Here is a 24,128-nt window from a genome sequence, read left to right as displayed (position 1 = left end):
ATTTTGACACAGTCGGTAGGCCTCACGACAGGAAGTTGTAGTTCCCGCTACTTCCTCTCCGCGCAAGATGTCTGCCCGGGTGCTTGTAGGAGTTAAGCGCGTAATTGATTACGCTGTTAAGGTAACATGCAAGCTTTGCGATCACGTTGAAGAGGGCTTAGAAAACCTGAATTGTGGATTTAAATCACATCTTTAGGAAAAAAAAAATAAAGATACGTGCTTGGTTTTGCCGGCGTTGTGGGGACAAGGTCAGGGGTGACAGTGGTGTCCGGCTGCGGAGTCGAGTCTATGGGCTTGCTGCTTGAGTATTGATTGGACAGAAGAGACACAACGTCATGTCGGGCTTCAAAGTGCATACAACGCGTGGTGGCTAAAAAGCCTTCAGCTTTTGTTTTCAGTAATGCCATTCGTGTGGCAGTCCTTGCAATCATTTGCCGAAACGCTCACGCTTTTCTCCCCACGTCGAACGCTTCACTTTTTTCTGTGCTTCAAATCGTTGTGCCGATTTCCGATCTGACCCGTTTGTTGAACAGACTTGTCTTTTACAAGGGAGTTTTCTACGCGATGCACGAATTCTATACCTCGCTCGGGTTTTAATCTTCGCCCCGCTTATCTTGAGGCAGTGGTGACGGGGTAAGAAGAGAAGAGCAGACTTCACTGAGAAAAGCGCTATATAAATGTAATGAATTATTATTATTATTCACAGACCCTTACAATACAAACAAGAGCGCCGTGACAGTCGGTAAGCAGTTCCTTGGTTTTGCTGATGTTAAGTTGCAGACAGTTCTCAAAGTTCTCCCCTCTGATCTCTCTCCTCTGTCTCATCCCTCGTACGATTACACCTCATCAAGTCCAGAATTATCTGACAGTTTCAGCAAATGACCGGACCTGCTGTTGCACTTCTAGTCAGAGTTGTGCTGAGTGAAGAGTACAGGAGACAGAACTGTGCCTTGTGTGGCACACACAGTCCTTGAGGCTCTCAGACTGTCATTGGCCTGACAGACAGCCCATCATCCAGGACACCACAGGCACATCCACATCTCTGAGTCTGTCCCTTGACAGGGATGGCTGGATTGTATTGAAGGCACTGCAGCAATAATAGAAAAAGAATACATTAAGGGTGTTCTTGCACTGGCACTTTGTTCTGTGCTCGAGCACATTTGTCCGCACATAACTCCCGCAAAGTCTAGTTTGTTTGACTAGTGTGGTCGCTCCATGCCGGGCCAACCGTACTGTCTGTGCCCTGGCCCACTTAGAAGAGGTGGGCCAGAGCACAGTTTAGTAGCATTCGGGAACAGTGTGAGCGCTAAACGTGCCTGAGCACGGAAAACAGATGTGACATCAGTGATGCGACAAGTCAGGAGAGTGCAATTCTCATTTCATTCAGTATCTTTTGAGTTAAAAACAAGTTTTTATTCTCACCTTACACATTAACGTGAATTGCAGTTGGCAGGAAGCAGCACGGAATGGTGGCACAGTGGTAGCGCTGCTGCCTTGCAGTTAGGAGACCCGGGTCCACTTCCCAGGTTGCATGGAGTTTGCATGTTCTCCCCGTGTCTGCGTGGGTTTCCTCCCACAGTCCAAAGACATGCAGGTTAAGTGCATTGGCAATCCTAAATTATCCTTGGTGTGTGTGTGTGTGCCCTGCCCGGGGTTTGTGTCCTGCTTTGCGCCCTGTGTTGGCTGGGATTGGCTCCAGCAGACCCCCGTAACCCTGTAGTTAGGATATAGTGGGTCGGATAATGGATGGATGGAGGAAATGCTGCAAATCCCTTCCTTAACACCATTTGTCACTGTAAAAATCTTCTCGTACGTGCAGCACAATTAACAGCAAAACACTGTTGTGCACGCTCAGTAAATCTGTAAGTGGGCAGAGCGTCATCCTGCCTAACACGACTCCAACACAACCACAAAAAATGTAAAATCCTTGTGATGTGCATGCTGTCACTCCGTGTTTGGATCTTGTTTTGCCTTTACACAAAATCGCATGGTTGTGATGAAAGTGTGCCCGGGACCAGAAAGTATTAAGCGCAGTGTGAGCACAGGCCAGCTGGGGAGTAAGGAGGGGGGAACACGGTGCGTAATGTAAGCACACCTGCCTGCTTTGTCCACATGGGAAATATGCCTTCACCTTCCACTGTAATCTTTGTCCAGTGGTTAAAATGCTTTGGGTCCAAGGGGGTCTTTGACCAGTAGGCTCATATAGACCAGGGTCAGTCTCTCCAATGCCTTCATGAGGTGAGACATAATACTATAAGTGCCACTAGTCCTGTAGTCGTTACGTGAAGAGGTGTCTGCCAATGCAGGTTGGTTTCCACAGCAGACATATTTTCTGGGGCCTTAGTGACAGACTTAGGTAGCAGAAGGCAGCACAATGTTGGTCTGCACGGGCCCCAGTTACAGTATTTGCATTTACATTTACTTATCTGGCTGAGATCAACAGGCGGATCGGTGCGGCATCCGCAGTAATGTGGGCTCTGCATCGGTCTGTCGTGGTGAAAAAGGAGCTGAGCCGCAAGGGTCAGCTCTCAATTTACCAGTCGATCTGTGTTCCTATCCTCACCTATGGTCATGAGCTATGGGTAGTGACCAAAAGAATGAGATTGCGAATACAAGCGGCTGAAATGAGTTTCCTCCACAGGGTGTCTGGGCTTTCCCTTAAAGATAGGGTGAGAAGCTCAGAGTGGAGCCGCTGCTTCTCCGCATCGAGAGGAGTCAGATGAGGTGGCTCCTGGACGCCTCCCTGGTGAGGTGTTCCAGGCACGTCTAACCTAGAGGAGGCCCCGGGGAAGACCCAGGACACGCTGGAGGGACTATGTCTCTCGGCTGGCCTGGGAACGCCTCGGGATTCCCCTGGAAGAGCTAGAAGAAGTGGCCGGGGAGAGGGAAGTCTGGGCATCTCTGCTCAAGCTGCTGCCCCCGCGACCCGACCTCGGATAAGTGGGAGACAATGGATGGATATTTGGCTGACACCTTTATCGAAGGCGACTTACAACATTTATGATACAATTGGTTGCATTTCTTTTGGTTTTCCAATTTTGCAAGGGGCTTTCTCAGGGTCACACAATATTCGATAGTGGAATTTGAACCCAAAACCTCAGAGTCTTAACCACTACACCACACTGGCTGCCTATTTGAGGACTGACTCCATCACGTTCCTGGCTTTTCCAGTGTGTAGCCTCTCTCAGTTGTCTCCCGTACTGATGGTCAGAGGTGGACTCATCATTGGCCGTAGTAACTGAAGTGGTAGGAGTTGTAGATGCAGTAGGGATGATGTGGAGGGACTGGCCATTGGAAGAAAGGCAAATCTATTAACATTGGTTATGCTTATGTAACATTACCACGGTCAGCTAAAATAACTGTAATCAGATGATTATGTAATAATCACAGCATGTCTACCTGGCCGATTATGCATTTACAAAAGGTCAGCAGCAATGCTTTGTTTCACTGTGGTTTTCCAATGGCATTCATTTGGCGGTAAGAGGCCTAATGCATCCTCAAGAAACATTCACACTCTTTTGAACTGCAGGCCGTGTGGATCCATGGATTCGTGCTATTTGTGGCAAATTGTGAACGTTGCATCTACACGTTGTAGCAGAAGTTGAGACTTTTCAGGCTAGCCATTGTTAATCCAGTCTTCAGGCCCCTAGGGCTTCTCATATGTGTCTGCGGTGTAAATCAACAATGCCTTATCTTGATTCTTGTCTTTATTCTTTAGAATTCAAAGCAGATTTTGTCAATCGTGTTGCCAACTGCATTGCATTACTGGTTAAGATGGCATTTCAGTGGATAATCGGAGGCGTTGAAGTCGTCTTAAATCCGCAACATGCAAACATCAAACGGACAACAACCAGGCATGGGGTTCAAACTCCGAACACTGGATACATGAGGCAGCAGTGCTCACCATCACACCTCTGTGCTGGCTCAGATCTCTCAATTAAATTAAAAAAGGTCTCCGTCGCGCCCGCGTTACGCAGCTTTGACCACGCCCCTCCACGCCACTCACCCAATCATCACTCCTGCTGCTCACATCCCCCCTCCATCCCACCCTGGGACACTCTCAGTGTTGCTAACTTGGCCTTCAGTGCAGTCACTTATAATGGCAAAGCAGAAAAGCAAATGATCTATTCAAGAATGTCGTAGATCGAGATAGAAAAAGAGTGGCAAGAGCTGATAATGAATGTCGGAAAAAGAAAATGGACTAAAAGAGCTGCATACAGTCGTGGCCAAAAGTTTGAGAATGACCCCAGTGTCGGTTTTCACCAAGTTTGCTGCTTCAGTGTTTCTAGATCTTTCTGTCAAATGTTTCTCTGGTACACTGAAGTAGAATGACAAGCAGTTCAGAAGTTTCAATGGCTTTTATTGACAATGACATGAAGTTTATGCAAAGAGTCCATATTTACCGTGTTGGTCCTTCTTTCTTTCTCAAGATCTCTGCAATTCATCCTGGCAGGCTGGCAATCAACATCTGGAATAAATCACAACTGAGGACAGCTCAGTGCTTGGAGTTTGTCAGAATTGGTGGGTTTTTGTTTGTCCACCCACCTGTTGACCGCAAGTTCTCAATGGAATTAAAGGTCATGGGAATTGTTTCCTGGCCTTGGACCCTAAATGTCAATGTTTTGTTCCCCAAGCCACTTACTTCTCACTTTTGCCTTATGGCCCGGTGCTCCATCATGTTGGTCTCCAAACTGTTCTTGGATGGTTGGCAGAAGTTGCTCTTGGAGGATATTTTGGAAAACATCGAAATTTGGGGTCCATGGCCAGGAAACTCCTTTTCCAGACCTTTAATCCCATTGAGAACTTGTGGTCAGGTGGCAGGTGGATAAACAAAAACCCACCAATTCTGATTCTACAAGAATGGGCGGTCATCAGTCAGGATTGGGCCCAGAAGTTGATTGCCAGCCTGCCAGGATGAATTGCTGAGGTCTTGAAAAAGAAAGACCAACACTGCGAATATGGACTCTTTGCATAAACTTAATGTCATTGTCAATAAAAGCCTTTGAAACTTCTGAACTGCTTGTACTTCTACTTCAGTGTACCATAAAAACATCTGACATGAAGATCTAAAAACATTGAAGCAGCAGACTTTGTGAAAACCAACACTTGTGTCATTCTCAAAACCTTTGGCCACGACTGTATAATAAAAATGAAGAACAAATAGAATCGTTCAATAAACGCAACAGAGAAAAATATCCCGAACAATATGCGAAATACAACGTTTAATGTTAGGAGAAACAACTGACAATGTGATTGATGCCAAATATATTGATAGGCCCTGCATACTCTTCTGTATACCATCTCCTTACATACAATTGCTTTTTCTAATGGAGGGGCGCCCCGACACCCTTCGAGTGGCTCAGCCGCTAGGTAGCCAGTTACCCAACGCCCTCCTCCAGGGGTTGGCGAGCAAAGTGAGCAGGGGGCAGAGCCCTCTAGTTATTATTACTAATGTTGTTTTTAATCAAGGTATTAGTTAGACCTCTTCTACTTTTTGTTACTTGATTTGTCAGAGCATCTTTAGAGCATAGCCACTGTCCATCAGAGCTCTCTTCTTATGTGTGTCTGTGTGCCTTAACTTTCAGATTCGGGTGAAGCCAGATAAAACAGGAGTAGTAACCGATGGAGTCAAGCATTCCATGAACCCTTTTTGTGAGATCGCCATAGAGGAGGCCGTGCGTCTCAAGGAGAAGAAACTCATCAAGGAAGTGATTGCTGTGAGCTGTGGGCCCCAGCAGTCCCAGGTATTGTGTGCTCGTCCATTTCAGTAATCATCACCGAGATGAGTAATGAGTATATAGTGCCATACCTGTCTGGTTATATAAATAGCATAGTAAGGCATTTGGGTGTAAGACAGAGACACGGTTGGAAACTTGTGAAGGGTAAATTTTATACAAACATTAGGATGCTTTTCTTCACACACAGAGAGTCACAGACACTTAGAATAAGTGACCAGGTAGACAGGAGGACTTTAGGGACCCTCAAAACTCAACTTAGTGTTATTTTGGAAGAATTAAGTGATTAGACTGGCCAGCTTTGTTGGGCTGTGCTCGTCTAGATTGTTCTAATACAATACAATTTATTTTTGTATAGCCCAAAATAAAACACAAGAAGTGCTGCAACGGCTTTAACAGGCCCTGCCTCTTGACAGCCCCCCAGGGATGACTTTACCTTAGGCAGGCAAAACAACTTGGCAGGTGGGCTGTAGCACCAAGTGCCATGTTTGAGGACCCAGAAGAGAAACAGAATAGGTGAGAGTTAGTAACATATTATACCTACCATGTTACTTATGTTATAGTGCTAATGACTAACAACAGAGATGCAGTCTGTACAGCTAATCAGCAGCTCTAGTCAGGGTGTGCTAAACTAATGTATGCTTACCACATGAAGAAGGCTCAATTGCTTTTTCTGAAATTTTGCAAGTGCCTTGCCATTGGCCCAACTTAAAATATAACCCATATGTCGTATCTGAAAGAGTGGTTATATTGAGGAGTGGGGGCAACTTTTTAAAACATTGCCAACAGTGGGACTACAATTCCCATCAGGCAGCAGGAGTGTGCTGGATGGGGTGGGGATATTGTCACCTGCATGCAGAAAGATTTGTAGCAAGCACAGGTAGGCACAGTGTTTTCTTCTCAGTTAATTTGGATAACAATTTAATTGTCTCGCAGAATTGCAGCTTTTGTCTCGGGGTACATCTCCTAACTCATCTTGGGCTGCGTTTAGCCATGTTGAATTTTCAAACGACAGTTTTTCCTTTGCTTATTTATACCCAGGCATTGGCAGGTACTTTTTCTTTTTGATTTTAAAGCATGTTTTCTATCTCACTTTTTATGTACCTAATAGTCATACTGCCTTTCCTAATTATATCTCTTTTGCCGTCCATATAATCATAGGGTGCCTTTCCTATTACAATTCAATTCACATTTTTTTGTGAGTGCAGGTTTAGAGCACTGTAATAGGTACACAGGTCAAATACAATTAACGGTTTAGTAATTACTAATTACGTAATGCATACCAATAAAAAAAAAAAACAGATTTGTTAAACACACTCTGAAGCAAGGCAGTTGATTGACACAAATGGATCCTAACAATATCTGTTTGTTACTCTTATTGATGAACTATGGCCAGTTGACAACAGGAGAGGAGGACCAACTCCAGTCAGCAGCATCTCTGGAGAAAATAAACCTCTGGGCCTGAGGTCAGGTGTAACAGGCCAAGTCAGACACGGTCATAGTCCTGGACACCTCAGCCAACTGGCCTGCCTACACCTCCTGACTGTCCTGCAGTAAAGTCTGTTTATATGAGGACAGAATCTTTATGTTGTTTGTTTCCAAGGCTCCTAGTATCACACGGGCAGGAAAGTGGTAGAGCAGTGGGACAGCAGAATACCAAGAAGAGAAAGACAATAGAGAGAGGGTTAGTAACAATTCATAATTATTATATTGCTTATATTTTTATGCAAACAAGTGACAATCAAAAGATACCATTAGCACTGCTAACCAGCAGCTCTAATCAGGGTGTGCCAGACTACTGAGTCTTCAGCCTGAGCCCAAAGGAGTATCTCTCATAAAAGCAGCCAGACTGGCCCATGGCTTTGCGACCCTGTAATTAAGGCTCGACCTCCCACTTTTAATTTACTTTGTTATTGCTTGGAACCCCAGGATCATGAGATCTAATGCAGAGTCTTGTTTGTAGGTAATGCTAAGTTCAGATACGTAAGCAGGGCCTTGACCATTTAAAGCTTTATATGTAAGAAGCAGGGATTTGAAATCCTCCTGAAGCTTAACTGGACGGACTTAAGAACAAAGGCAATGTGGTCGCACTTTCTAGTTCTTGTAATGACTCTTGCAGCAGCGTTTTGAATTAACTGAACGCAGCATATAGAATGGTTTGAATCCTACTAGAAATAAATTCACGAATGTATCTTATCTGTCTGATCTAGTGTTTAAAAGTTTGATATCATCCAAAAAATGGATTTCATTTTTAAGGGACTATTAAATTTAGTCAAAAACATAGGCAAGTCATTTACTATTGTTGTAAATGGCTATTACTGTTTGAAATGACCGATTTACAATTTATTATTCCCTTGTGACTGTAGAGCCTCATTTTCAGCAGCCATTACTCCGGTGTCACAATGGTAAACCGTCTTAGCTCATCCTTAATTAAAACATTTCACATTAATCTGTACATTTGACAACACTAAGTGGCTGATATCATGAGGAAGTTAAAAGGTAAGAAGTAATCATTTGAAGTGGATGTTGAAGGAAAAGTAAATTGTTCAAAAGGTTCACTGTAAACAATTCTACTATATGAAATTATATATTTTGTCACTTTTATTATTTTTTTGTTGTAACTTCAAAATTTTAGGAAACAATTCGTACAGCTTTGGCTATGGGAGCGGACAGAGGGATTCATGTCGACGTCTCTGGCAAAGATTATGAGAATTTAGGGCCGCTTCAGGTATCGAAGATTCTTGCAGCACTGGCTAAGAAGGAGGACGTCCGTCTTATAATCTTGGGGAAGCAGGTAAGACCTGCTGGTGGTTGTTCATTATTTTTTGGCATTATGTTCAAAAATAATTGGAAATGTACACACTTCTTGATCATGAGAATATTTTAAAAGGACTAGGGGGCTCCACTCGCCCACCCCCGGGTTTGGTTTACCGGATATACAATTTAAAGAGATTGTTATTTTCATGGGTATTGTTACATATGCATTATTCTCACTTTTACTTTAAAACTTTAGTAAAACACAATATTTGGAATTAACTTTTCTTCAAGATCGCATTGAATTTTGATTCCGTGTTTTGGACTTACATTGTGACAACACAGCATGTAACTGCCTGTGAGTGAATATCATTTCTTTCTCTCTAATAAATAAAACGACTTTCTTGATTGTTTGTCCATGCTTTTTCTTCTTTGCTTTGTCGTTGATGTATCATCTAGAACGTATAAAATTATTGTCCTGATAAAATTTATAAGAGCTGAGAGTGCAGGAAGTGTGTCTGACAAAAGCATTCACACGACTGAGAGGTTAGATGACGGTGGTCTTGTTTGAAAATAGTTGTAAGTGTGGTGTGACTTGAAAGAATCTCATGTTAAAAGTCTCCGTCTCACGAGACTTCCTACCGCGCTAACGTTTTTGGAATCTTTTAATTCTCGCTGGAAACACAAATTAGACGATCTACAGGTCTCCGACTTAAAGTTTAAATCCGAACAATATATTATTCCGTTATTTCACCAAGTAATAATTTCCGTTTGTTTGTGCTAATGCGGTCTTTACTATCAGTTTTTTTGAGACTTTGGAATTTTCGTACTTCCATTATCTCGAACCTGCTCTGCATGTGTACCGGCCCACGTTTTTGAATTCTTTACGACGTTCTACTTTGTCATCTACTCTTTGTCCTTTATTTCCGTCCCCGGACGTGGTTAAATCTCTTTCTCGTAGGACGTATAATGCTGCTCGCGTTGTTTCAGGGGGGCTGAACGCATGCTAAGGAGATGCGGTCGGATCAGCTGCTGGCGAGCTGCGTGTTCTGCTTGTCACGCTGCATGTCGATCACTTAAAAGCCTGTACAGCAGCTGTCCTTTTGTCTCACATTAAAGTGTCTCTCATGGGACGTCAAAGTGTCTTCCGAGAAGATCACGTCTCATCTCCCTCCCAAGATTTTTTTTTTTATAATTGAGAGATGTCCAAAATTACACAATAAATGAAATGTCTTTTCAACTTGTGTGTAGGTTTATTTCTTTCACAGACGATGACAACAACAACAAACTGACATGAAGAGTATTAAAGTCCCTCTTTACTTGTACAGTCATGCGCCATTTTACAGACGACGGAGTTAAGGCGATTTGTACTTGCATCCGAGTGCCATAGGGAAACAGTAGAGTGGTAATTTTCTAGAAACTGCCAAAAGCAGCTGCCATAATAAATCTTTTGTTTTTGCCATTAGTTTTGTTCCACAGGGTCTAATATGTTTGCTGACTCTCGGAGGGCCCTTTAAGGTTTATTTTGATTGGTGCTTTCCTAATTCTTACACATGTGACCCACACCACCTTTATTACACCAGTGTTTCTCAGTCTTTATATTCCTGCACCACAGTTTTGCTTTTTTAAATTCATTGATGACACACCAGCAGCACTTGAAAAACGGATCACGGAGAAATGGGGAAACTTATCACACGGCACTGCTAGTATCTTAGGTCACCCACCGTGAACCAAAGATGGCAAACGCAGACCCACTGGCTGAGCGATCCAACGGTTGAGAAACACTGCCTTACAGGGACCTGGTGTCCGACCGCTGAGAGGCGAAGATCAGTTTGTACTACAAAAATAGCAGCAAGTACCGTGTGCGCCCCACTGACCCACTCCAGACCCACAGAGTCTCAAATGCAATGACCTGTACACGTTGTTACCTGAAATACAGCCAAGTGGAGCTGTAAGTTGGCACATCACTGTACTTGGTTGGTTGGTTTGTTTTTTTGTCCAGCCTAACTGGAGTTTGTTTTTTTTTTTTGTTTTTTTCTGCTCTCCTGGCCATTAGGCCTTACCTTTTTCTTTGTTACAAACTGTACAATATTATTGCCTAATCTTGTTTGTTATATTAACTTTTATTTCATTTTGTAAAGCACTTTGAGCTACCTTGTTTGAATGAAAACATGGTATAGAAATAAATGTTGTTAATGGTTATAGAAACTTTAGCAATGACGACAGCATCCAAACATTTCTTGTAACCATCTATAAGCTTTGTGCCCATTTCTGCTGGTTGTTTCTCCCATTCTTTAGTTTGAATTTGTTCTTGCTCTTAAACATTCGCAGGATTCCTTTTCTCAGTAGCAGGTTTTAGCTCTTTCTGAAGGTTTTCAATTGGATTGAGATCAGTACTCATTTTTGTCCATTAGTGCCCTGCTGGAGAACACCTGATCTTCAACCAGCACCTCGTTTTTTGCCACTGGGTAGCCTGCTCCACTCTAGAATTCCTTGCTAATCTTCTGACTTCACGATTCCTTTAATCATTTCCAGACTTTCAGCGGCACAACATTATCAGATCTTCAAAATGTAAATCTGACATGAATACCAAAGCAATTGCATTCTCGTAATTCTCAGTCCCTTTCAATAATTTTACTTATAATGCAAAACAAATGACAGTCTCAAGTTAGAAAGGTTAGTCGTGTGTGCTTAATGCATTTGTGGGTATGTCTATTTGGATTACGATTTAATTAAAAATGGGTCGGTTCTTTTTGTTGGCATGCTTTAAAATGTGCATGAATGGCATTTTTGTGGACATGCTTTTATTGTATAGAAATTAAAAATGTGCATGTATTCCTTTTTTGCTGTAAAAGATGTAAATAATGTTCTTTTTTGTTTGTAACTGTTATCTATATATCTATCTATCTATATTATATATATATATATATATATATATATATATATATATATATATATATATATACAGTGGTGTGAAAAACTATTTGCCCCCTTCCTGATTTCTTATTCTTTTGCATGTTTGTCACACAAAATGTTTCTGATCATCAAACACATTTAACCATTAGTCAAATATAACACAAGTAAACACAAAATGCAGTTTTTAAATGATGGTTTTTATTATTTAGGGAGAAAAAAAATCCAAATCTACATGGCCCTGTGTGAAAAAGTAATTGCCCCCTTGTTAAAAAATAACCTAACTGTGGTGTATCACACCTGAGTTCAATTTCCGTAGCCACCCCCAGGCCTGATTACTGCCACACCTGTTTCAATCAAGAAATCACTTAAATAGGAGCTGCCTGACACAGAGAAGTAGACCAAAAGCACCTCAAAAGCTAGACATCATGCCAAGATCCAAAGAAATTCAGGAACAAATGAGAACAGAAGTAATTGAGATCTATCAGTCTGGTAAAGGTTATAAAGCCATTTCTAAAGCTTTGGGACTCCAGCGAACCACAGTGAGAGCCATTATCCACAAATGGCAAAAACATGGAACAGTGGTGAACCTTCCCAGGAGTGGCCGGCCGACCAAAATTACCCCAAGAGCGCAGAGACGACTCATCCGAGAAGTCACAAAAGACCCCAGGACAACGTCTAAAGAACTGCAGGCCTCACTTGCCTCAATTAAGGTCAGTGTTCACGACTCCACCATAAGAAAGAGACTGGGCAAAAACGGCCTGCATGGCAGATGTCCATGACACAAACCACTGTTAAGCAAAAAGAACATTAGGGCTCGTCTCAATTTTGCTAAGAAACATCTCAATGATTGCCAAGACTTTTGGGAAAATACCTTGTGGACTGATGAGACAAAAGTTGAACTTTTTGGAAGGCAAATGTCCCGTTACATCTGGCATAAAAGGAACACAGCATTTCAGAAAAAGAACATCATACCAACAGTAAAATATGGTGGTGGTAGTGTGATGGTCTGGGGTTGTTTTGCTGCTTCAGGACCTGGAAGGCTTGCTGTGATAGATGGAACCATGAATTCTACTGTCTACCAAAAAATCCTGAAGGAGAATGTCCGCCCATCTGTTCGTCAACTCAAGCTGAAGCGATCTTGGGTGCTGCAACAGGACAATGACCCAAAACACACCAGCAAATCCACCTCTGAAAGGCTGAAGAAAAACAAAATGAAGACTTTGGAGTGGCCTAGTCAAAGTCCTGACCTGAATCCAATTGAGATGCTATGGCATGACCTTAAAAAGGCGGTTCATGCTAGAAAACGCTCAAATAAAGCTGAATTACAACAATTTTGCAAAGATGAGTGGGCCAAAATTCCTCCAGAGCGCTGTCAAAGACTCATTGCAAGTTATCGCAAACGCTTGATTGCAGTTATTGCTGCTAAGGGTGGCCCAACCAGTTATTAGGTTCAGGGGGCAATTACTTTTTCACACAGGGCCATGTAGGTTTGGATTTTTTTTTCTCCCTAAATAATAAAAACCACCATTTACAAACTGCATTTTGTGTTTACTTGTGTTATATTTGACTAATGGTTAAATGTGTTTGATGATCAGAAACATTTTGTGTGACAAACATGCAAAAGAATAAGAAATCAGGAAGGGGGCAAATAGTTTTTCACACCACTGTATGTATATATATATATATATATATATATATATATATATATATATATATATATATATATATATATTATATAATATATAAAAAAGTCAATGTGTGTATGTATGTTACAGCATCACGTCCTAACGTCTGGAGCGATTTTCATGAAACTTGGTACACATGTTCCTCAGTGGTCGACTAAAAATACTGTATGGTGAAATCAACCCTAACTCACCCCCTTTTGTTGCCAGCGGTTTAGACATTAATGGCTGTGTGTTGAGTTATTTTGAGGGGACAGCAAATTTACAAGCTGTCCCCTCAAAATAAAAATTTACAAGTAATTTACAATTTACAAGTTATACAAGCTGTACACGGACTACTTGACATTGTCTCAAAGTGTCATATCTTCAGTGTTGTGCCATGAAAAGATACAGTCAGTACACATTTTTGTAAATATTTTATTGTAAGAGCCATTTTCCTAGTTCTATAAGATTCATGAGTATTTTACTAGATGACAATGCATAATCTATAACCCCCGTAAGTAGAATTGTATTGGTATATTTTTGCCATTTCTAACAGCTTTGAGTTAACATTATTCTTCAGTTAGTGACAGCCTTGCCATGAGTAAGGTGTGGAAGGCATAAGGTTTTAAACCGTGCCAACCGGCCTACGGGGCTTTTGAGTGTGTGAAGTAAATATGTAAGAAAACAGCACTTAATTTATGTGCTGCGCCATACGTTTAAATCGTACAGAATTAGAAGCTAAGAATCTTTAAGTAAAGAACTTTTAAGTATAAAAATGACTAAAGTTTCTCAAGAAAAGCTAAGTTTAGACAAGATACATTTTTCCTTTTTTTTTTTTTTTACCTTTTATTCTACGTATGTAACTATTTTCCTTTTATTCTAGTGTGGATTATTTGCTTTTAACTTTCACTAAATATTTTTAAAATGAACTTTTGGACTGAGAGATTTCTTTTGACATGCGTTTTACCCGAGCTTGATCTCACCTTACGCTTCGGCAGCTACACTCACTTTTGTGAGATACTGTAATTTCTGGTATTTTATAAAGTCGGTCGTATAAGTCGAATGTGGAAAATTCACGCTATTGGTCCAGGAGATTACAATATGATAACACCCACCTGAGAGAGGAACCACGGAGCACACAGCCTTTTTTTTCTATGTGGGTATCATCGAGTCTCCCCCTCTCTGCCTATGTGACCACATGGTAATACCCGCACTATTCTGAAGCGACGTTTGCACTGTTTTGTGTTTTTTGTATCTCACACCCTCATACGCCTTTATCATAACAGCATCCCTTATCTACGATGGAGCGTTCGATCAGAAGAAAATATGAAGCAGGTTTTAAATTAAACATCGTTGAAGCGGCAAAAGAAATTAGTAACTGTGCTGCTGCAACAAATTTCAATGTGTCTGAGAAACTGATGCGAGATTGGAGGAGAAAATTTAAGTGTCGCATTTTTGAATGGGCATATAAGTCAGGGTCTGAGTTTATGGGTTTCAAGACCTGACTTATACGCGAGTAGATATAGAATATTTTTCTCAAACAATTAAAAAAAAAACAAAAAACAAAAACTTTATTTTCCTCTCTTGCAAAGCTGGGTATTTCAGCTAGTTTAATTATAAACACTAGTTTGAGCCTTATGTGACTGTCTGGCTGTAAATTTTGCCAATCTATACAGTGATCTTAAATTGTTTGCTTGTTGAGGACAACTTTCCTACACTTACTGCAGGTTTTAATGCATTTTTGTCTTGCATTCAAGTCACGTCATCTGTTGCAAATGCATCATGTAATATCAAATTGAGTAAAAAAGAGGCCTGAATGAAAATTTTGCATAGGGTTGAGAAATATAAATATTGTGTGAGCTGCAAACATTGTCCTACTCCATTATATGTTTATGTGTGCAGAGTTCAGCATTAACGCTTAAATATATTTTACATTCTGAATTTACTGATGCAGTTGATTCTTTACTTTTTATCAGGCAATTGATGATGACTGCAATCAGACCGGTCAGATGACTGCTGCTCTGCTTGACTGGCCGCAGGTAACCTCATTTCTGTGTTTGAAATGCAATGTATTTCTATTTAAATGTTTAGAATAAGCAAACATATGATGCAGATTAGGACAACATTGATTTGTAGTTATCACTGTTTTCTTTCATTTGTTCCTCTCTCAGAATGGACTGTTCTTGTGTTGTATTATTTCACAAAAATGTTTTTTTCCTTATACACTATTTTGAATTATTTCAAGTATTCCTGGAAAAAATATTTATGTTTTCATAAAATGAAAGTAGAAACACATTTGTTTGAAAAAGTGCAGGAGTTTGAGATACGGGCTTTGAGGAAAGATTGAAGGAGTTGAACCTTTTCAGTTTAAGCAAAGAGAAGAGGCAAAATGACTAGTAGTGTTTAAATGATCAAGAGAATTAGTACAATGGATGCCAGCTGTTACTTTAAAATAAATTCTGCAATAATTTTTATATATATATATATATATATATATATATATATATATATATGGAAGAGAAGGTCTGTGATACGGTTTGCATATTTGCAGCTGGAGATCCATGAAGGGAGAAAAAAGAATCAAAAAAACTATTTTATGATACGTAATTCTTTTTTCTCTCTTCGTGGATCTCCAGCTGCAAATATATATATATATATATATATATATATATATATATATATATATATATATATATATATATATATATTTGTCACAAGAACAACCATAAGACATGGAAAAGGTTTGGGGCAGCCACCCGTATAATTTTTCCCGGCTGCAAAAGTGCGTCAAAATAATAGAAATGTTCACAAAACTGAGTCCAGAACAGAACTGATTAACTGGAAGCAAGATGGCGGCTTTAATGGCCAGTGGAGGAAGTGATGTCATCAGGACCGGAAACAGGAAGTGATGTCGTTGGCTGCCCCAGAGCCAGGCGGGATTTCCCTACAATAGTCTGTAAAAGATCGAGAGGGAGAATTAGTGCACTTCGCCACCCCCTGGTCTGGCGTGGAATTACATGTACTCAAGCCCCTTAGTTGTCTCCTAAACACGTGTGTGTGACTATATATATATATATATATATATATATAAATTGTGATATACCCAGGGCATCAGTGAGCCCCAAACCCCAACACGATCACAAAAACACAGTCCTTTATCAAAAATAAACAAAGGTTTTATTTAAATACCTCCAAAAGTATTACCAATATGCGCAAAACATTGGTCTTTATCTCTCTGCATTATACTCTCTCACCACCTCACTACCCTCCTCCAGTCGAGTGTTGCTTCTGTATCACCCAGCTCCAACTTGCCTGAGTGAGGGAGTTGCAGTCCCTTTTATTACAGACCTGGGAGTACTTCCGGTGCCACGACGATTGCCCAATGGAAGTACTTCCAAGTCACACGGAAGTCCATTATTTGAGTAGGGAGCTTGTTTCTCTGGAACGCCCTCTTGTGGCACCCTGTGACCCCAGCAGGGCTGCCCTGCCAGACTACATTTCCTGGCATGCCCTGCTGGCTTCCCACTAGGTGGGGATATCCGAGACTGCTGCCATCTAGCGTGCCGGGGGAATAACAGTTCCCTAGCAATCTCTTTGCTTTTATAGGGGCTGTCCGTCCATTTCTTATATATATATATATATAATATTCTATGATCTCTTCTTGTGACTGAGAGAGTGTGGCGGACGTTTGCCGACTTGCATGCGTTACCTGGTAGGTAACCACCCATACAATAAGATTGTGTTTCACACTATGAATGCATATATATATATATATATATATATATATATATATATATATATATATATATATATATATATATAGTGAGAGAGAGAGATAATAGTTGCAAAATATCTAATAATATAAATAACATATTTTACAGCTAAAAAGGAATACATGCAAATTTTTAATTGATATAAAATAAATTTTATTTATTTGAATTTGTTTCCCCCGGGGAAGAAGAACACAAGGACACAGTTGGAAACTTTTTAAAGAGAAATTTTGAACAAATATTTTAAAAGTTTTCCCTCGCACATAGAACCATAGACATAAGACTTTGGGAATCTTCAGATTTCGACTCAAATATTTTAGCTGAATAGGATTGGCAAGTTTAAAGGGCAGAATAGCCCATTCCCATCAGAACTGTTCTAATTTTCTAACCAAGTGTGAACCTTCCCTTAGTTTTACTAATAAGTCAGAAATTGGTTGTCTTCTTTTTGTTATCAGTTCTAAGGCAGGGCTTTTGATTGCCAGTTCCTCCATTGTATTCTGTCTTTTATCATCCAGCAGGGGGCGCTTGCTCACAGGGAATACATTGGTTAGAGATTGACGCTTTTACTAAACTTGCCTTAAGGACGAGTTTGACTCTGACAGACTCTGAGAATTACACCTGTTTAGTCTCGAGCAGAGGATACTGAGTGAGGGGACCTAATCTTGATATTTAAAAATCCTCAAAGGCATTGATAAAGGAGACCCAGCAACATTCATATTGTGTACATTGCACATGTTTTATTTGTTTATATTTTATTTATGAAAATCATGTTTATCGGTGTATATGTGTGTTTTTTTTTAAAAAAAACAACAGGGAACATTTGCATCACAGGTCGATTTCCAAGAGGACAGCCTGAAAGTGGAACGTGAAATTGATGGAGGTTTAGAGACAATTAAGATCAAGATGCCGGCAGTCGTGACTGCAGACCTCCGCTTGAATGAACCCCGTTATGCCACATTGCCAAATATCATGGTCTGTATTTATTTACTCTGATCATTTATTGGCAAATATTGACATTTTAATGGAAATCAATAGTTCTGCAGTTATTACATAAATATTTTTTTTCTACTAACTTCTGTTGGAGTTGGGATTAAATGACTCTTAAAAATTAGTTCTCAGATGCCTGCAGAGAAGGGTGAACCTTTTTAAGTGCTGCAGCACAAAAACTTCATTTTGAAATGAACGCCAAGAGTCAGAGACACATTGGTCAGCAGATCAACAGAAGTAGATACAGAATGGAGATTATACACTTTTAGGAAAGGACATTAAATTACCAGATTAGGATACCAAATCTATTATTTCATTTCAGTCACTTAATGCTTTAGGTTTAGTTTTTGATCCTGAGACAGGATCCATTGGTCTAAAGGAGTCCCAAAGTTCTTGACAAACCTCTGCTGAACAATTTGTTGGCTGAAAGTACAAATGTTAGTGTGTCATAGAGAGGGTGTGAAGCGCTGTTCATAATGACCATCAGTTTGATTTTCATTCTCTCCTCCAGCATGTCCAGAGAGCTTTCCATAACTGAGCCTGCCTTCTCAATCAGCTCGTTGATTTGGTGGGCCTCTCTTGAATTGTTGTTACCAGACCAGCACACCATAGTGCAGAAAGTCGCACTGGCCAGCACAGAAATGATAACGTAACGGATACAACAGTTTACTTTAAAATCAGTTCAGAGAAAACATAATAAAATAGAAATACAGGAGCAAAAAATCAAAACAAAATTATCCAAGTCCAAAAGAAGAAGAAGAAAAGCACAAGAATAATCTTTAACATTTTATTTATAATAGATAGCATTGATAGCATATGAGTCAATTATGGGCCTGGCAAGCATTTTCTGAAATCGCATTAATGAAAAGTGTTGATATGTCCTGCTTTATCATTCTTAGAAAGCAAAAAAAAAGAAGATTGATACCGTCAAGCCGTCTGACCTTGGGGTGGATTTGAGTTCACAGCTAGAAGTGCTGAGTGTGGAAGAGCCTTCCCAGAGGCAAGCAGGGGTGAAGGTGGAAACAGTAGAAGACCTCATAAAGAAACTCCGGGACTCGGGCAGGATATAGATTGCATTTATGGAGAAGGGTAAGCTAATCTTCTTCTTCTTCTTTCGGCTGCTCTCATTAGGGGTTGCCACAGCGGATCATCTTGTTCCTTATTTCTTCCTGTCCTCGTCATCTTGCTCTGTCACACCCATCACCTGCATGTCCTCTCCTAATTCTATGCCAGACCAGGAGGTGGCGGAGCACATGCTACCATGGCTGTCCATTTGTCTGATTTTAATTCACCTGTTTGAACTACTGACCTGAAATTTGGTGCACATACACTACGTGACCTCTACTATCCGCTTTTGGGATAGGAATTATTCCTCTTTTTATTTTTATTTTATTTTATTGTAGAATCAGCTCTCAGCAGCGGGCAACAGGGTGGCTGTGTGGCGCATGCGTATGGGCGCCATTCTCATTCCTACCACCTTTGCCGTCACTTCCTCTACTTCTTCATATCTTAAATCATTCTTGAGGCAGACTAAGCACTTAAGTGAAAAATGAAGAAAAACGTACTAAGTAATTGCAACACAAACACTGACTTAATCAGTTTTAACGTGAGAAGATGCCAACGAAAGAGGAGAAGAAGTGGGCTGCTAGGGTGGAGAAAAGAAGAGCTGCTCAGGAAGCGGCAAGCGCATCAACCTCTGGGCAAACGAATGGTAAATGTATAGAGAAAGAGGAGGAAGACTAGGAATGTCAAGTCAAGTGGATTCACTGAACGTTATTGTGCAGTGGTACCTCTGGTCACGACCGTAATTTGTTCCAAAACTCTGGACGCGACCTGAACGTAATTTCCCCATAAGACTGTATGTAAATACGATTAATCCACTCCAGCCCATACAAACTGTATGTATTTTTTTTTTTTTATATTTTTTAAGCACAAAAATAGTTAATTACAGTACACCCCCAAAATTTGCGGGGGTTACGTTCCTAGATTTCAATTTTCTTTGAACCTTTCTTCTCACCAACACTACCACTCTTCACTTGATTAGAGGCCATGGTTAATTGCAAAATTAATTGAAAAGCACACGAAATAGAGTACAAAGAGTTCACAGCGAATGCACGCACGTCTGATCGAGAACGATGTACGGGGAGAGACTGAGCACGTGCGGAAATCATTGGCACGTATGAACCGGAAGGGAAACTGTCTGCCAGTGTTTTAGTTCGCTACCAGAGCGTGTGGTTGCGAACAGATGCAAAAGTTTGGCAAACTTTTTGATCGTAACCCGATTTGTACGTGTTCGGAAACGTTCGTGACCAGAGGTTCTACTCTACTGTAATAAGAGACAAGAAACAATATGAAAGTTTGGGGATTCCACCCCGTAACAACAACGTGTAGTCATTAAGCACTGAGTCATAACATAGACTGCAACTTAAAACAAATGCTGTATAGTTGCGGGAAAGGAAGAGGTGTGTCTTCGGGCGGACGTGAGGTCAACAGGGTTGTGAACTGCTGCCGGAAGTGGGAGGAGATTTAGGTGGGTGTGTCTTCTGGCGGTCTGCAGGAGAGGGAGAAGAGGCATTAATACAATGAATTGACCTCACACTCGGTGTTTTACTCCTTTTTAAGCCCTTAGGCCAGGTTTATACTTCACCCGACGTGACGCATACTGCAGCGGATTCTTTTTACTGCAAGCGTTTTACTGTTTATACTTGCGCGCATACTTTACGTAAATCTGTAAAAATCCACAATGTGGCAGTGTGAGATATCATCATGATGAGAACAGGTTTGGCTTCTCTGTGTTGTGAATTGCCTGGAACACCCATTAAACTCCGATGACACCTTACCGCAATATCTCTGAAAAGGATGTTTAACGATTAAATCCATCAATCCAGGGATGTGCCCATTCCAGCTAGCATTGGGCACGAGGCAGAAACAATCCCTGGACGGGGCATCAGCTCATCGCAAGGTGAATACAAGCACACACATACACTGGCGTCATTTTAGTGTTGCCAAATCTGCATACCTTTGGAAGGAAACCGGAACCCACTGTGGAAACCCAGCAGGAAAACATGGAAACTCCAGGCAGGGAATACCAGCAACGGGACTCCCTGCGAGCCAGCAGTGCTACCACTCTGCCACCGTGTCACCCCATGTGTGTAATTATTAACAGTATTCATTAGTTAAATGAAAGTTAACGATTTGTCTGTAAAATGTAATATACAAACTTTAATGTACAGTTAGGTCCATAAATATTTGGACAGAGACATCTTTTTTCTCATTTTGGTTCTGTACGTCACCACAATGAATTTTAAATGAAACAACTCCGATGCAGTTGAAGTGCAGACTTTCAGCTTTAATTCAGTGGGGTGAACAAAACGATTGCATAAAAATGTGAGGCAACTAAAGCATTTTTTGAACACAATCCCTTCTTCATTTCAGGGGCTCAAAAGTAATTGGACAATTGACTCAAAGGCTATTTCATGGGCAGCTGTGGTCAAGTCCGTCATTATGTCCTTATCAATTAAGCAGATAAAAGGCCTGGAGTTGATTTGAGGTGTGGTGCTTGCATGTGGAAGATTTTGCTGTGAACAGACAACATGCGGTCAAAGGAGCTCTCCATGCAGGTGACAGAAGCCATCCTTAAGCTGCGAAAACAGAAAAAACCCATCCGAGAAATTGCTCCAATATTACGAGTGGCAAAATCTACAGTTTGGTCCATCCTGAGAAAGAAAGCAAGCACTGGTGAACTCAGCAACGCAAAAAGACCTGGACGTCCACGGAAGACAACAGTGCTGGATGATCGCAGAATCATTTCCATGATGAAGAGAAACCCCTTCACAACAGCCCACCAAGTGTACAACACTCTCCAGGGGGTAGGCAGGCGTATCGATATCCAAGTCTACCATAATGAGAAGACTGCATGAAAGTAAATCCAGAGGGTGCACTGCAAGGTGCAAGACACTCATAAGCCTCAAGAATAGAAAGGCTAGATTGGACTTTGCTGAAGAACATCTAAAAAAGCCAGCACAGTTCTGGAAAAACATTCTTTGGACAGATGAAACCAAGATCAACCTCTACCAGAATGATGGCAAGAAAAAAGTATGGAGAAGGCGTGGAACAGCTCATTATCCAAAGCATAGCACATCATCTGTAAAACACGGTGGAGGGAGGCAGTGTGCATGGCTGCCAGTGGCACTGGGACACTTGTGTTTATTGATGATGGGACACAGGACAGAAGCAGCCGAATGAATTCTGAAGTGTTCAGAGACATACTGTCTGCTCAAATCCAGCTAAATACAGCAGTCAAATTGATTCATGATACAGATGGACAATGACCCAAAACATACAGCCAAAGCAACCCAGGAGTTTATTAAAGCAAAGAAGTGGAAAATTCTGGAATGGCCAAGTCAGTCACCTGATCTTAACCCAATTGAGCAGGCATTTCACTTGTTGAAGACTAAACTTCAGACAGAAAGGCCCACAAACAAACAGCAACTGAAAGCCGCTGCAGTAAAGGCCTGGCAGAGCATTAAAAAGGAGGAAACCCAACATCTGGTGATGTCCAGGAGTTCAAGACTTCAGGCTGTCATTGCCAGCAAAGGGTTTTCAACCAAGGATTAGAAATGAACATTTGATTTCCAGTTATTTCATTTGTCCAATTACTTTTGAGCCCCTGAAATGAAGGGATTGTGTTCAAAAAATGCTTTAGTTGCCTCACATTTTAATACAATCGTTTTGTTCACCCCACTCAATTAAAGCTGAAAGTCTGCACTTCAACTGCATCCGAGTTGTTTCATTTCAAATTCATTGTGGTAATGTACAGAACCAGAATTAGAAAAAAGTTGTCTCTGTCCAAATATTTATGGACCTAACTGTATTTCATCATGAAAGTCATATCAAGTATAAATCTTCTTTTTTCGGCTACTTCCATTAGGGGTTGCCACAGCGGATCATATTGTCTGCATATTGATTTGGCAAAATTTTACACTGGATGCCCTTCCTGACGTAACCCTCCCCATTTATCCGGGCTTGGGACCGGCACAAAGGAAACACGGATTCTAAATGTGCAGAGAGTTGGAATATCATAACTGTCATGTGTTCTGTGTGGCTTTTGCTGCTGTCAGGTCAGGAGGAGGCCCCAGATAAAAAAGATGGCACAGAAGACGGTACATGAGACTTTTAAAACGTGTTGTGTCATTACGATCGAGAATATGAGACGCTTGAATATAAAAGCTCCACAAATGCATCTGTATGTCGGCATTTTGCTTCACCACATCGAACTGTTCATTAAACATCGAAGCGCGCACACCGATCCCGTAGGATCCTCAAAGTGGCTTTCTGTCACATGTAGATAGTAAACAGAGACTCGGACGTCACATTCCAACTTTTATCACACTGCGCAACCCCGACTTTTTGCTGGTACTGCAACTCGCGCACGTGTCGCTTTAATTTCTGAGGACCTGCTTAGAGGACACGTCAAATGAACGCTGATAACGTGTGGCAGCCATGATGCATGAAGTATAAACGAGCCCTTAGACTGCTTCCCATGCGCACGTGTGTGACAATACACACTTTGTTCTGAACACACACCACGATGACTATAAAGCAAGGACATAAAAAGAAAAAGAAAAGTTCTGTCGCAGTGAGCCCCCTGCAGACGTATTGCTGTTGGCACAGGTGGTACCCCCAAAACAGCACAGTAGGAAGGGGGCTCGTGTTCCTTTTCACTGCACCGTATGCGAGGTTGTGTTTCTGATGCCATTTTGTCTTTGGGTGGATCTGTAGGTCATTGTTAATGTTAATAAAAGAGCTTAACTTTGCATCCGTTAAATGTTTCACTCTCTGGGAATCGAAACAAAATGTCATTTTTCTATTTTTGTGTTTCTTTTCTTTTCTTTCTGCAGAATTCCGGCCTTGTGAAGTCCTAGCAGTCTTGTGATATCAGAGACGAGGCCAGTTTGTCGAACGCGTTGGCTGTTGAGTCGGTGCGACCGAACCTCCCCTTCCTTGCTGATGGAGTCTCTTGATTGCGTCTTCATGGACAGACAGAATGGGAATTTCCTAGCACATATAGTTCAAGTGGTGCTTAATTCACACTTGATTGTGTTTGGGGGAGCACGATGCAGTTTAAAATAAATCAGTTTGTAAGCATCACTTGGTAAATTAGGTACATTAATTCACTGCAAATATCACAAATACTGATTGTATCGGGAGGGCAGTTTCTAGTGCTGAACTCTTTGCTGTTTCTCTTTGAGGTTTGGAGTTCACGTATTTAATTTGAAGATCATAAAGAAGCATAAACCATC

General features: G+C 41.1%; 1 protein-coding gene across 1 annotated transcript; it reads left to right on the top strand.

Annotated features, from left to right (window-relative positions):
- Positions 1–24,128, top strand: etfb (electron transfer flavoprotein subunit beta). The gene is made up of 7 exons (XM_028823346.2): positions 1–121; positions 5,586–5,744; positions 8,371–8,529; positions 15,046–15,108; positions 17,653–17,811; positions 18,726–18,915; positions 23,727–24,128. The coding sequence occupies exons 1-6, from the start codon at positions 68–70 to the stop codon at positions 18,894–18,896; spliced, it is 765 nt and encodes a 254-aa protein (XP_028679179.1). The 5' UTR covers positions 1–67; the 3' UTR covers positions 18,897–18,915; positions 23,727–24,128.

Source organism: Erpetoichthys calabaricus, chromosome 17, assembly GCF_900747795.2.
Source record: "Erpetoichthys calabaricus chromosome 17, fErpCal1.3, whole genome shotgun sequence".
In the NCBI taxonomy this organism is placed as follows: Eukaryota; Metazoa; Chordata; class Cladistia; order Polypteriformes; family Polypteridae; genus Erpetoichthys; species Erpetoichthys calabaricus.
This window is presented reverse-complemented; position numbering and strand designations above follow the sequence as displayed.